Genomic DNA, 14,868 nt, shown 5'->3' with positions numbered 1-14,868 from the left:
GGGAGCAGTGCCTAGCATGATCCTGAAACTTTTGAGATAAAAATAAATTGGCACTAAAGCACTCAGTTATTCTCAATGAAAAGACTGACTATACCTTCTGGGACACAGAAATAAGATTTCTTGGTAACGGAAAAAAATTTTTCTTTCCTTCATGATCTGTATACGACCCCAATAACCTTCTTTTTGAACCTAAGACTCACAAATTTATATTAATATTTGAGTTACTCAATTTCGTACCCATGGGTATGTCCAGTTGATGCATTTGCAGATGCAAAGTATCACTTTGCGTCTGCACAGGCCCTTACTTTCACGATGCTTAAAGAACTTTATAGACATTTTCTCTCGTGTCTTAAGCAGGTCAAGAGGATATGAAGGGAAACAGGGAACAGACTGCTCACCACGGGCCACTAGCCCTGCCACACTGCCACAAGGCGGAGGGTTCATTTACACCCCACTCAGGTGTGAGAAAACTGAGGCAGGGCAAAGGTAAATGATTTCTCTTCAGCTGAGTCATGCAGCTTTTTACATATACAAGATCTACATTAATGGTAAGATAATTAATTGTTAATCCTAAAACTACTTAGTGCAAGTGTGGATTCCTCGTTTAAAACTGCTTAACTCGCCTCTGCCCTCTGTCTCTTGTCTCTGGTGAGAGCACACACGGTGCACAGAACCTGAATCAACAGTACCCGTGGGTGGCGAGCAGCCCCCAAGGAGCAGACATAGTTGTTTGGACGGTTTGGGAACTGAACAAAGGCACCAAACCTACAAAACACAGTTTTTAAAGGAGACGGAAGTGACGCATAGCAGGACGCAGGAAATACTGGTTTTTAGTCATTTCCCCATTTCAGGCACGTTGCTATTTGGGAAGATTTCTTTCTTTTTTTTTTTTTTTTTCTTAAAGTGATTTCTGCATTAAAAAAATATTGATGTTCAATATATGTGCTTTAAGTGGGAATCCAAATTGGACCCAAGCTTTACTAAAATGAAAGTCTTCGCTATGATGTCTAGAAAAAAAACACTGCATCCTATCTGTTCTAAAAGGCAAATGCTGAGCGGACATTCTACTTGTAAATAAAAGCAATCTGTGGACAGACAGGAAGGGAAACGGGGGGATCCTAATCAAGAGGAGATGTCACCATGGCCTCTGCTGCCTTTATGACGTAAAGTGGTCTTAACACGTTCCTGCAACACTGCGAGGTTCTGAAACTCACAAACGCATCCTGATCAAGCTCGCTGACCTGGACCCCTCGGGGAGAAACGTACGTGGACTCAATGCAGCAATACGTGGACATGCGCAGTTTACTCCATTCAGAAGTCAGCCTCGAAGGCACCATGGCCGTTCAGAGACACGTTACTCTGAAGAGATCAGAGATCTGAAGGAGCCGTGGCTACCGTGGCTGTGATGTGGCCGGTGCTCTCGTTCGACACCACCACCCGTCCCAGGTGTCAGAGGCCTGGGGCGCTCAACGGAGTGCCACGTCCCACGCCGTCATTCACATGCACACACACGCGCGCTCTACTCATCCGAAAACCTCCGTTGGGCTTTGTCATAGGAAACCCCTTCGTTTAGAGAGAGGGACACAGAGGCACAAAGAAACTCCATGTCTTGGCAAAGGCATCCGCTTGGTAAGTCACAGATCCCGCAACACGAGCATCCTGCGAACACTCTTTGCTGTGCCATGGTGACGTAAAAGTTCGAAAAGACACTGCTGAAAAAATTAAGGATATTTGACAATGCCTAAGTATTCAAATATAGAAAGGACCTCTGTGTAAACATCTCAAGTAAAGAGCATCTTGGTTAAACTGACAGTGACTAGACCCTTGACACTGAATCTTTCTGAGACACAAGGTTTCTGTTCCCAAACACGGATTCTATTAAAAGCAGGTGCAGGAGGGCAGAACAGAGAGCCATGGAAATTATACTATAAAGACATATGTTTAAATGGGACTTATAAACCCAATTCGTCAAAAAAAACAGGTCCATCTGCAACTCAGAGTACAAAGATTTCTCCCTACACTAATTATTTAAGTTCAATTAGATATAGTATGGAAAATATATTTAATAAAGAGATTTTCTATTTTGAAATTTGACCAGGTGTTTTCTAGTTTGATTAATCATCACAGATGTCACACACAGCATGTTCCCTTATAAGGGAAAATACTGGTGTTAATGCGAGGGTGCCTGGAAAGCACCCCGGAAGCAGGCTGAAGCTTCATATAATGAACAGCCATGGCTAGTGTTTACTCAGGACTACATTCTAGGTGGACTCCAACTAACTGGGGCCGAGTAACGAACGGTCCTGTGATGCTTAAACAGGTGGTTTTCTGAGCGCTATCCTTTTAAGTTTCTCAGCAGTAAATAAAAAACAAAATTAAATTAAATACTATTTAACATAATTTTATAAATTTTAAATGTTCAGATTTTTGGTTTACATTTGCTTTCTTGTTTAGAAAGTTTAGAGAATGAAATTGATTCAACCTCATTTTCCAAACCTCAAAGTGAAAGCAGTTCTGAAATCCAAATTCACCTCGATGACATCCCCCCACTCTAGAAAATGAGAATGTACGTCATGCAACTTTAAACGGTGGATGAATACAAAGTCCTATATTTTCTTTCTGCTAGATTAATCTAAAGTTAGAGGCTGAGTTCTTGAGAACAATTTCCCTCTCACTCCTAGGCAACGATTTACTTGATATTAACCAAAATCAATTTTGAGAAAGTGTTCCCAAGGATCTTGGAATAAATTCTAGTATTGCATCTATGAATATGCTCTAAGAGAAGCAAAATATTCATGGAAGCATAAAACAATTTTACCTTTAAATAAAAATACTTTATTCATTCCTGACAGATTATCAAAAGGTACATTGTTAACCAAGTAAAAATGGTACTTTGAAATAGCTGACTAGGGCATATTTGGAGGATTTTTGGTTAATTTCCAAAGAGTAAAAACAACTTTCAATCTCCCTTTCCACAACATTCCTAATAACCTTGCACTATACCTGCTTAAAATTGAATATATAAACAATTAGATGGGCCCCAATCATTATAGAATGCACATTTTCATTTACACTTAGAATGAATGAAAGTTACTACATTTGAGTTACCTTCCTTTGCCAAAAACCTTCAGACTTACCCCTCTTTATATTTTGTGTAGCTCTATAAATTACACGTAGAATATAGCACATGACTTGTTTTAATCTAAGCACACACACACACACACACACACACAATAAAGTGCAACACAACAGAACAAGTCTGCGACATTCACGTTCTCAAACTCCCACAGGAGGCTCTTCTGAGCAAATGGAAATGATGTTGTTCTCGAGCGCGGGAACACTAAAACCAACAGACTAGGTTATTTTTTTCCCCACAGGTATTTATACTGACAATCCTATTTGTTTTACTTTCCCTGTGGCTTCTGTCTCTCATTTTCAATGAAAGTTTCGAAGCTGTGATTCTCTTCAAAGCTGGAGAAAGATCAACTCCGTAGAGCAACATAAATAGTGCTTTCAAAGTGCTCACGTGTTTCTGAGCACTCGGTACTGTAGAAGGAGGTTTCCAATGACAGCTGTGTAACAAGGAAAAGTGCAGTCATTTTAATGAAAGCAAACATTCCACTAACTGGGCAGCAAATGCTTTATGGACTTTTGACACCAGCCACCAAACATTTCTATTCTACAGGCAAGTACCAAACTAGCCCTCAAGTGTCAACAGGTTTTGGTTGCATATTGTTTTGATACTAAATTATTTCACTAAGAAATGGTTTTGTTCCTGAGATGAGCACAATACAATTAAGTGAGCTCCCTCTAAAGCTGCCAGTGGGATACTCTGCTCCTTATTTCCACCCCCATCATCTTCATACAGAACCGCGGCTGAGACGTCAGTCTTCTCCGCGGCGCCATTTCTGAGACTCGTCTTGCCGAACGTCCGGGCTAATTTGGTTTCTCATGCCGCCTAAGACATTCGACGTTGCTTCCGTGGCAACGATCAGAGGCTTCACCACGGCTGGAGGGATCTGGCGCAGGACTTCGCCCACGGCGCCAGTCACCCCTCTGCTCTCGTGTTCCCGGGCTGCCGTTTCGTAAATGGTCTGAGCCGTGTCTGTAATTCCCTGAAGGGGGGGAGGGGAGAGAAGGGGAGTAAATCACTGGTCCGAAAACTCTCTAAATTATCTCGTAATACACACTTTAGTAGAGTTAATCAACAGCGGGTTCGTAACTAGACAAAAAACAAAACAAAACAGAACCTGTACTTTTGAGATAAGCCAGGATAATTATTTTTATGACAATTCTAATTATAAGGGAAAGTAAGATGCAATTATCATGATTTAGCATTTTGTTGTGACAGTTGTGTAAACTACGATTGTAAACTACAATTTCACATGGGGAAGCTTACAGAAATAGTTAATAATCCAAGAGCAGTTTTTCTGGCACTAGTGATCATTCTAGTTAAATCAAACTTAGCAAACAAAGCTTCCTGAATAAATATAATCACTAAATGAATATGGTGATAGCTCCTGTGATTCAACTGTAACAAAAAAAACCTAATTTGACTAAGCTCCAGAAAATAATTTAATTTGTTTTAAATTACTGGCTATGTACTTGAAGAGATAACTGTGGAACATTCAATTAAGATAAAAGGCTAAATAGAACATTTTACTGGATTAAAGAGAGAAAATTCTGAGAACATAAAGCAGGAACATGTTTAATAATTAGAAACAAAGCTTCTGTAGCATTCTTCATCTTTCTTATAACTGTGTAACATTAAAATAATCACGATTGCTGAGCTTGAGAGCTGAATACGTAAATGAGTAGGTCAAGCCAGAGTGGTAAAATGTCACACGTGACTTTCAAATCTCTACCGTTTGTCTAACTCAAAATCCCGTGGGGGCCACGAGGCAATATTCCACTGTGACCATTTCAGTGACGGACACGAGAGGAACTTGGGGCTCTCTGGGGAAATCAAGGAGCTCTGTCCTAGTCCAAAGTCCAGCCCTCCCCTTGACAACCTGATAGGAGTGTCATTTTTACACAGCACAGCAGGCAAAACCCATGGAATACCGTGGCGGGGAGGGGGTTAGAGTAGAACTAAAAAAAAAAAAAAAAGTGCCATTTTTCAAACTATCTACAGAATAACAGCCAGTAAGTAAAACCGTCACTACAACGAAGAAGATGCTTACAATTGATACGTTTGCCCATATCCTGCTCCTGCCTGTGCCCAGCTCTCCCCTCCCTAACCCACAAACAACAGGCGTTAGTGTGTCATAACCACAAGCACGTGTGTCATGACACCACCAAGCAAGTTCAAACCTCAGCTCCACCCTTCAGCTGTGCGACCTTACACAAGCGCTTTAAGCGGGGAATGAACACGATGTAGCGATTGTTAGAGTTCAATGAAATAACGCGCCTAAAGAGCCTGGTACAACTCAGCAGGCACCGAGTGCTCACTGAACAGCTCCTATAGGTAAACTGCTACTTCCCTCACCACTGCTCCCCGACCACCACGAGACCCCTGGCCACGCAGAGCGCGGCTCGGCAAACCGCCCCTGCCAAGGGCCACGTGGTAAGTATTTGCGGGCCACACAGTCTCTGTCATATACTCTTCTTCTTCCTCCTTGTTTTATTCTTTCCACAATCCTTTAAGGCTGTAAAAATCATTCTTACTAGAAGGTCCATATAAAAACAGGCATGGGCCAGATCTGACCTGAGACCTATCATTTGCCAACCGCTTGATCTTGTGAAACACATGGGATGTTTCCTCTTGATCTTTGTGTTACCAACATATAACAGGAAAAGAGATAGTGTTTTTTAAATATAAATTTATTTATTTTATTTATTTATTTTTGGCTGTGTTGGGTCTTTGCTGCTGTGCGCGGGCTTTCTCTAGTTGCCGCGAGTGGGGGCTACTCTTTGTTGCGGTGCGCGGGCTTCTCACTGCAGTGGCTTCTCTTGTTGTGGAGCATGGGCTCTAGGTACGTGGGCTTCAGTAGTTGTGGCTCGCTGGCTCAGTAGTTGTTGCTCGTGGGCTCAGTTGCTGCGCGGCATGTGGGATCTTCCCGGACCGGGGCTTGAACCCGCGCCCCCTGCACTGGCAGGAAGATTCTTAACCACTGCACCACCAGGAGGCCCAAGAGACGGTATTTATCACCACTTAGGAACATCTATTTTTAAAGTTTTCTAATACAGAATCCAGACTCCGTCTAATCAAGCACACCTACCACACCAAATCATGCTCACCTTCCTTCATCCCTTCTTCACACAGATGGTTTTAGAGAACGAAACATTAGACCCAAATACCTGGGTTCCGATCCAGGCTCCACTACCATCTCGCCACAGTACAGTGGGGAAGCCATTCTTGCTGACCCCGTTTCCTCATCTCTAAGTCAGGAAAACCACCTATCTTTTAAGGGTTACTATACTCTTGGCACAGAGTAAGCACACAAATACTTTTATTTAAATGAGCATAGATTAAATTAGGGAAGCATTTTGTGAACTGCAAAGTGCTACATACCCAAGTGCTCTTACATCCTGCTGCAGACCGCCCCTGCTACGCCTCGAAGCCCAGGATCATTTTTACAAACCTGATTTCTAACATGTCTGCTGATTTCTGGCCCAGTCCTGACATCTGTAGGAACAGGTCTGACTGGCAATTAACTCTTTTTTTTTTTTTTTTTTGCGGTACGCGGGCCTCTCCCTGTTGTGGCCTCTCCCGCTGCGGAGCACAGGCTCCGGACGCGCAGGCGCAGCGGCCATGGCTCACGGGCTTAGTTGCTCCGCGGCACGTGGGATCCTCCCGGACCGGGGCACGAACCCGCGTCCCCTGCATCGGCAGGCGGATTCTCAACCACTGCGCCACCAGGGAAGCCCCGCAATTAACTCTTTATTCTCCCGACTAAATCTCTTTTTAAGAGAGGTGACCGTGGTCTTGCCTTCATTTATCCACTAACACATTTCTCGGGAGCCTCACTTCAGTCTTCTTCCCACCACGTGGGACCACATGGGTTTCCTTTGTCACGTAAGACTGTCCTAAGGCACTTCTGCCTGTCAGAGTGTGACAGGGAAAAATACCATTAACGAAATCTTAACACACAAATCATAAGTAAAATGACCTCAAACTTCGTGTCCTATGTCAAAAAAAAAAAAAAGATTAAGACAAGGAATGCTAAAAAAAGGAAAAAAACTAATACTAAACTTTCTTTGGGTTATTTGTATGGAAATATAATTGTTTCAGACATTACATGAAATTCCTAAAAATCTTATATGTTCTGGTATAATGTTATAAGTCATAATTCTAGTTATTATTTTAAAATGTATACCTCAGAAATAACTAAATTTCCTTGTCAATTGCATTATTATGAACTTTCATCAAATCTTTAACTGCGGTCATTTTTTTTTTTTTTTTAACATCTTTATTGGAGTATAATTGTTTTACAATAGTGTGTTAGTTTTTCCTTTACAACAAACTGAATCAGTTATACATATACATATGTTCCCATATCTCTTCCCTCTTGCTAACTGCGGTCATTTTTAAGTCTTTTGTCATTTACATACAGTTCTGGGTGTACTCTGATGCTTTTGCAAAAATGTTCCTATAAAAGGGTTTCATCTTCAAAGAATTCATGGAAAAGATTCTGACAAGTACAGGTTTCTGGTAACTGACTATACTGCTGAACTGAATGAATAAGTATTCTCAGAACTCTAATGGAAAACTGATGAATTCACAAAAGTGCTAACAAAAGATCAAGATGAAAAACAAATTAATTACATGGGACTGAGTAAACTGATGAGGATGATTATAATTTTTGTGACTTTCTGTTTGAATAAGAAAAAAAAAAGACAAGGAATGCGCCTGTCAACACCCATTAAGAACCAGGATTCAGGGGCTTCTCTGGTGGCGCAGTGGTTGAGAGTCTGCCTGCCGATGCAGGGGATACAGGTTCGTGCCCCGGTCCCGGAAGATCCCACATGCCGTGGAGTGGCTAGGCCCGTGAGCCATGGCTGCTGAGCCTGTGCATCCAGAGCCTGTGCTCCGCAACGGGAGAGACCACAACAGTGAGAGGCCCGCGTATGGCAAAAAAAAAAGAACCAGGATTCACTGGTGCAACTAAATTACAATTTGTTAATGCTTAGTAAGTGTCAACATTCAAATAGTTACAAATCACCAATTCCACCCTTAACAACTTCTTGCACATACAAAGAGGCATTTATATGAGCATTCCAATAGCTGTATTTCAGGGAAAAAAAATGGAACCTGGGACTTCCCTGGTGGTGCAGTGGTTAAGAATCCGCCTGCCAATGCAGGGGACATGGGTTTGATCCCTGGTCCAGGAAGATTCCACATGTAATGGAGCAACTAAGCCTGTGTGCCACAACTACTGAGCCCACATGCCTTAACTACTGAAGCCCGCATACCTAGAACCCATGCTCTGCAACAAGTGAAGCCACTGCAGTGAGAAGCCCGCACACCACAACGAAGAGTGGCCCCCACTTGCCACAACTAGAGAAAGCCTGCGCACAGCAACGATGACCCAACGCAGCCAAGAATAAATAAATTAATTTTTTAAAAAAGGAAACTGTCCACCAATAGGAAGATAAATAAATTATGCTATATTCATACAGTGAAATACTATAAAAGTTTAAATTAGATCTACATATATCAACATGGATATATCTTGAAAGACAAAAGTTACAGAATGGTACAGATGATACCATTTATATTTGCTTATGAATACATACTTATATGAAACTATAAAAAATATGTACCATCTTCAGGATAGTGAAGGCATGGGAATGGGGTCAGCATTTGTGATTAACCTGAAATATTTTTTTAAACAAATCTGCGGAAAATACAGCAAACTATAAACATATGTTAACTCCACTGGTGAGTCCATGGCGTGTTTCTACTACTCCTTGTTTGCTTCTGTATGTAAAGAGATCAGTCTTCCCACTAGATCACTACTCTTCTCGTGAGCCTGCAGGTCAGGACACAGCCTCCTCTCTTACCTCACGCAGATATCTGCACTCACCAGTGACAGAACAGTCCCAAATCCACCCCAGGGGTTTCTTTGGAACAAAGCCCAAGCGCCAGTGCTCTTCAGATGAACGTCAGGAAAGCACACAAACTGCTTCTGGCCTGTCCCCTCGGGTGCCCACTCACCTCCTTCACGACACTGTAGGCCTTGGCCACACCTTCCCTCAGGTCCACTGGCTGGTGGGCTAAGCGGTGATGAGGGAACCTTCTGATCTTCTTGGGCTCGATAGAAAGGGTACCAGGAGACACCATGTCATAAGCAGTCTCTGCTGCCGCCTGGATCATTTTACCAGAGAGTGAAAAGTGAATCAGAAAACAAAAAAGTAAATGAGAAGAAAGTCTGGAGGGTTAAGCTCCAACAGTGCACTTCCTACGGGGAGAAAGGAAGAGCAGAGCAGGCTCACACACCCTCAGACCGGCTCCTCTGCAGCATCTGAATTCTTTACAACGAGAATGTACCACTTCGATAACAAGAATGTTCAAGTGTACATTAATAGCTCATATCCGGATTGAGCTGAATTTTTCAGCCCCTCCTCTGCCTTCTGAGAACGCTCTCCGTGTTACCAAGGTTAGACAAGTATGCGTGGTCTGTGAACAGCTGGATAAGGCCAAATGGAGCTTAATACTTAATATAACAAACCTTAATACGACTACTATTAGATCTCTAATGCCTTCTTTACATTCAGCTATGATCTTTTCACATAAATGTGGTGAAATAAATCCTTCGCTAACTCAATAGTTATAATTTACCTGAAAGAGGCAAACAAATTTAACACTGTAGTCCACTGCTTTATTATTTAACTACTTATTTAACACTGGACAGCTAATCAAAAAAAAAAAGTTAATGATATGAAATCATTACAGATAAAATATTCTCAATATTTTATATACTTTCACAGTACAGTCTGAGAACAAAACAACCCAACTGCTTACAACAGCTCTTCCTCTTCGTATAGATCAAGCTGGTCTTTGAAAAGATACCTGTATGGTTTGAACCATTCTGTTCGTGAGTTCTAGAGCAGCCATCGCTGTCGACGTGCCAAAGGAGGCAGCGCCTCTCTGAAACCCTCTGACGATGCGGCCGCCCTTCCGGTACTGCTCAACTGGCAACCAGACCAAGTCCTTCAGGCCTTGCACTAGAACGGCAGCCAACACACAGAAATCAAGGGGCGTGCCGGAGCTTAGATCTCTGCTATCATTCCAACCCTCGGGTTTTTAACTCCTAAAATGGGAGGCAAAATTTTGTACGACTAACATGTAGGTTTTTCTAGAAAGATGATCCTCATGTAGATTCTCAAAGGCATCCATAACCCCCAAAGAGTTAAGAATCACTGATCAGGCAAAATAAATTATCTTCTAATTAAAAAAGAACACTCACCTAATTGCACTAGTGAATGCATAGGCCCAACGCCTCCCAGAATTCCTGGCAGCTGGTTCTTCTTAATGTCAGTAAGCCATTCAGTGATTGCATATGAGAATAATTTGTCAACACCTAGCAAACTAGAGCAAATGACTGTAAGTATATAGGAAGGAAAATGAAATTTGTAGGTTTAGACAAGTTTGGGGATTTTTTTTTTTTTTAATTAAGACAAAAAAAAGAGGGCTTCCCTGGTGGCACAGTGCTTAAGAATCCGCCTGCCAATGCAGGGGACATGGGTTCGAGCCCTGGTCCGGGAAGATCCCACATGCCACGGAGCAACGAAGCCCGTGTGCCACAACTACTGAGCCTGCGCTCTAGGGCCCGCCGAGTCACAACTACTGAGCCCACACGCCTAGAGCCCGTGCTCCACAGCAAGAGAAGCCACTGCAACGAGAAGCCTGCACACAGCAACAAGAGTAGCCCCCGCGCACCGCAGCTAAAGAAAGCCTGTGGTGCAGCAACAAAGACCCAACGCAGCCAAAAATAAATAAATAGTTAAATAAATAAGTTTATTTTTAAAAAAGACAAAAAAAATGTACAAATTATAAGGACAAAATTTTATAGATTTTCAATTTAAGTATATATATACATCTATGTATACACATATATTTAACCCAACTGTAATGCTAATAATTTCTACACAAGGCTTAGGTAGTATATATAAGTGTGCTTTTCCACTGTTCTTATTTCTTCAACATCTAAAGCTTTGGCATAGGGTTAACTCAGTGTCTATAAATTGCCAGACAGTTCTTAGCTACTAAGAACCATTACCTTGTGAACTTCCAGTCTTTTCACAGAATAGGCTAATTTATAACTTTGGTAAATTATTTTAAAAAATCCTAACTATAGCTGTTTTTTGAAAAATACTATTCTCTTCAAACTACTTCTATTCTCTCAGAATAAAAATTAGTCCCTAGCCAGTAAAAATACTCTAAAAATGAGCTCTCTGCAAACAACAGTGTAAAATAATTAAATTATGTATGCTCGCTAAGAAAACTCAATTTTTAGTTTGTTGTAAACCAACTTTAGTAACTACGTCTTAAAGTCTTATGTAATAAATCAACTTACCCATGCCGATAGAAAAGCCTCTTCAGCTTTAGTTCAGAGCAGTTTAACTGGGCCAGACCAATCAAAATCCCAGCTAATGTACCCTTTAAAATTAAAAAAAAAAAAAAAAATCACTATTAAAGGTAAAACACCTAAAATACTCACAGCAAAAAAGTACATGTATTTTATATGACCCAATTTATATCAAATTTTACTCATGGATTCTTAAGTAAAAAGTATACTTAATTTACTTTAAAAACAGAATTAAATTTTAAAATCTTGCACTGCATTTCACATATACAAACTGTAACGGAAAAAAGTTTTTTAAAAATTGAGTCCACTAGAAAAACAAATGAGATAATTTTGTAGAGTATATTTGTGCAAAGTTTCCAGACCTGATCCATTGATACGTGTTTGCCGTGATAATCAAGTCGAATAGGAACTTCTGATGTGAATCTAAATTCTCTGAAGATAAAGAAAGGAGGGGAGTTATTTATATTCAGAATTACTAAGAGCTGAAATTAGACATAAATGAATTTGTTCAATTAGAGAATAGAAACAAAACCACAAAATAAATAATGTGAATATATTAAGGCCTAAATAAAAGAGAATGTCTTTTAGCTCTACCTTTTCTTAAGGCAATGGAACAACTGAACAGATGTTAATCATCTTATAAATCTTATTTATTTCATTATATATTAAATTTCTCACAAAAACCTTTTCCTAGTTTACTAAACAATGTTTATCTTAAGAACATTGATTCTGGCACATATTCAATTCATAGAGAATGAACTAATAAAAACAACTTTCAAGATTAAAACAAATAACATAATCATTACCAAAAAAGGGCTAAGGTGTTCATTTTAGCTCTGTGATGAAGCAGAAAGATCCAGAAGACCTAGACATGAACCCTAGTTTTATCAGTTACACGGGATGCAGTCGAGGCAAGTAATTTAAACTCTCTGAGCCTAAATGTCTTCATAAGTAAATTTTTAAATGCCATCTACGTTGGTGAATTTTAGTGGACAGTCATGAAATTAAGGCTTGCAAATAGGATACTGACAGACAAATATTGGGAATTCTGAATGAGATTATGATTATACATTGATGGTACACATCAAACAAAAGCAGTTGGCTTCCAAAAGCTGGACTGTAAATTGGAAGCTGAAACACATTTTTACTACAGAATTAATGTCGGTGGTTATATACTAAGTCATCCCACAAAAGTCCATTTAACCTACAGTAAAATGGAAATGCCGTGTTTGTATCAATCACTCCAAGAAGTCTGGGTTCCCAGGTCATCCCTCATCTTCCCAACACTCATCTGCACTGGGTTCTCCGGGCGACGGCCCCTCGACACCTGCCTCCCCCATTCTCACTCTTTCCTCCACGGCATGTACGTAATAGGCCAAATCATATATTCTTATTATCTATAAGCTCAATTAAATATGGATTTTTCTCTACTTTGTTCACCTAGAACAAAATCTGACATACATATAATAAATGTTCAATAAATATCTGTGGGATGAATAAATGTTTGCAGGAGAGGGGACTATTATGGCATTACTTGGAAAACGCACGGGATTTGGGATTCAGAAGACCTCTGTTCTAGTCCTGGCTTGGCCACTAACTAACCGTGTGGCCTTGAGCAAGTCACCTCTCCTCTCTGTGCATTAACTTCCTCATCTGTAAAAGTGAGCAATTGGAACTATATCACCAGGTACCACCCCAGGGTCCTAGATCACTAGGAGCTTTTGAGAGTAGAAACAGAAATCCACAAATCTATTTTTAGTCATAGTCTGACTAAAAAGTGTCAGATTTCTGTGCTTTCAGGCCAGAATTATAACAATTCAATTTCTTTTATACTGGTTATCCAGTGTTCACAAAAACCAAATTGGCAGCTTTTATGAAATGAGAATTCAAATTATTCCTTAAGATGCACAACGTTTTCATTAGAAAAAAATTTTTAAATAAAAAAGAAATGTAGGAAAATAATAAAAGAGATTCTTCTTTTATGGTAGAAAAGTTTAGAACCACCAGAGATCCTCTCTCCCAGGATCTTTCCAATTCTCACATTCTATTTTCTAACTATTTTCATCAATATACAAGATATTTAAAACATGAAAATACTTTAAAACAGTTATACTGCCTACTTTGGGCCATATTCTAAACTCAGAACTTAGAAAGACAGAACTTGGGGACCACTGATGTCAACAAGAGAGGACTACAGAAAACCAGGGAAAGAAACTAACTGTCCCTCACAACACAGGTGGTTTCGATCTTCCACCTCTCCCCTTCCAATAGAGCCAAGGCTCCATCCCTACCATCAAGGGCTGGGAAAGCAAGCAGATGGGAAGAATGAATGGATCTCCAAACAAGGATAAACTCCAATGTACATACAGCCAGCCAGTTGTCGGCTATAGTCAACAGGGACACGGGTTTCCTGATGATTCCAACTCAGCCAGTTAGCGGCAGGTCAGGAAGGACACAACAGTGATAGAGAAGGGCAGAGAAAGTAGACAGAAAATCCCCGTAAGGGAAAAGGGAGGAATGCTGAAGGTGAGGTGTTTGAGGGAAAAGGACAGCATCACGTTCAAGGACACACAAACAGGCCATAATAAGTGACTGGAAAGCGAGGGACAGGTGGAGGAAAAAAGAAGGAAGAATCTAAGGGGAAGAGAAAATTCCTGCTACAGAATCAATAGGAGGATGAATCGTGAGCCAGGGTTACTATGTGTAAATGGGAGGTGCAAGTAGGTGGGGCCCACATATAAATAAATACACCAGTTGATGATTTGCCAGTGCACAGAAATGCTGATGCGACCTCATGATTTCTGGTACACAAACACATTAAAGAACAACCTTCATACTCTAAAATAACTTCATTTGTTATCAAAATTAAATGATTTACCTAAAAAACACAGGCTGATCACTAAACGACGCTTCTTCAGCAGAGAAGTCCTTCTCTTCTTCCCCATTGACCACTTGCACTGAATTGGCACTGCCATTTGGGGAAGGCTGTTTTGGCCCAGGGAAGGAAATAACTAGATTTGGCTCCTTTGAGGTGCTTAAATGCCTTGGCAAACTGCAGGTGACATCAGCTCCAGGAGACTTTTTAACTGAAAGTCCACATTTGAAAAATTAGGTATATACTTCTTTAAAGCAACAATTTAAATCAATCTACACTTAACTTGTTTTGCTACATTTAATAAATACAACTACCGCTAGAGAAATCTTTCACCATTTAAATAATTACAGTAGTCCCTCCTTATCTTCAGTTTCACTTTCCAAGATCAACTGTGGTCCAAAAATACGAAATGGAAAATTCCAGAAATAAACAATTCCTAAGTTTTAAACTGCACACCAT

The 14,868-nt window shown here is 40.5% G+C and overlaps 1 protein-coding gene across 3 annotated transcripts in view; it reads right to left on the bottom strand.

The window, feature by feature from the left end:
• Window positions 1–3,359: 3,359 nt before the first annotated feature.
• ATG2B (autophagy related 2B) overlaps window positions 3,360–14,868 on the bottom strand; it is a 72,967-nt gene continuing 61,458 nt past the window's right edge. For all 3 annotated transcript variants that reach the window (XM_059056089.2, XM_059056090.2, XM_067027811.1), the window contains exons 36-42: window positions 14,413–14,620; window positions 11,897–11,966; window positions 11,523–11,605; window positions 10,413–10,534; window positions 10,016–10,170; window positions 9,161–9,310; window positions 3,360–4,115 (exon numbers count right to left, since the gene is read on the bottom strand). In XM_059056089.2, the coding sequence (XP_058912072.1) occupies window positions 3,885–4,115; window positions 9,161–9,310; window positions 10,016–10,170; window positions 10,413–10,534; window positions 11,523–11,605; window positions 11,897–11,966; window positions 14,413–14,620 (1,019 nt within the window). In that variant the 3' untranslated portion in view covers window positions 3,360–3,884. The remainder of the gene's footprint in view (window positions 4,116–9,160; window positions 9,311–10,015; window positions 10,171–10,412; window positions 10,535–11,522; window positions 11,606–11,896; window positions 11,967–14,412; window positions 14,621–14,868) is intronic.

The sequence above is a fragment of the Kogia breviceps genome, chromosome 3 (genome assembly GCF_026419965.1).
Source record: "Kogia breviceps isolate mKogBre1 chromosome 3, mKogBre1 haplotype 1, whole genome shotgun sequence".
NCBI lineage: Eukaryota > Metazoa > Chordata > Mammalia > Artiodactyla > Physeteridae > Kogia > Kogia breviceps.
The sequence above is the reverse complement of the archived record's forward strand: the minus strand, read 5'-3'. Positions and strand labels throughout refer to the sequence as shown.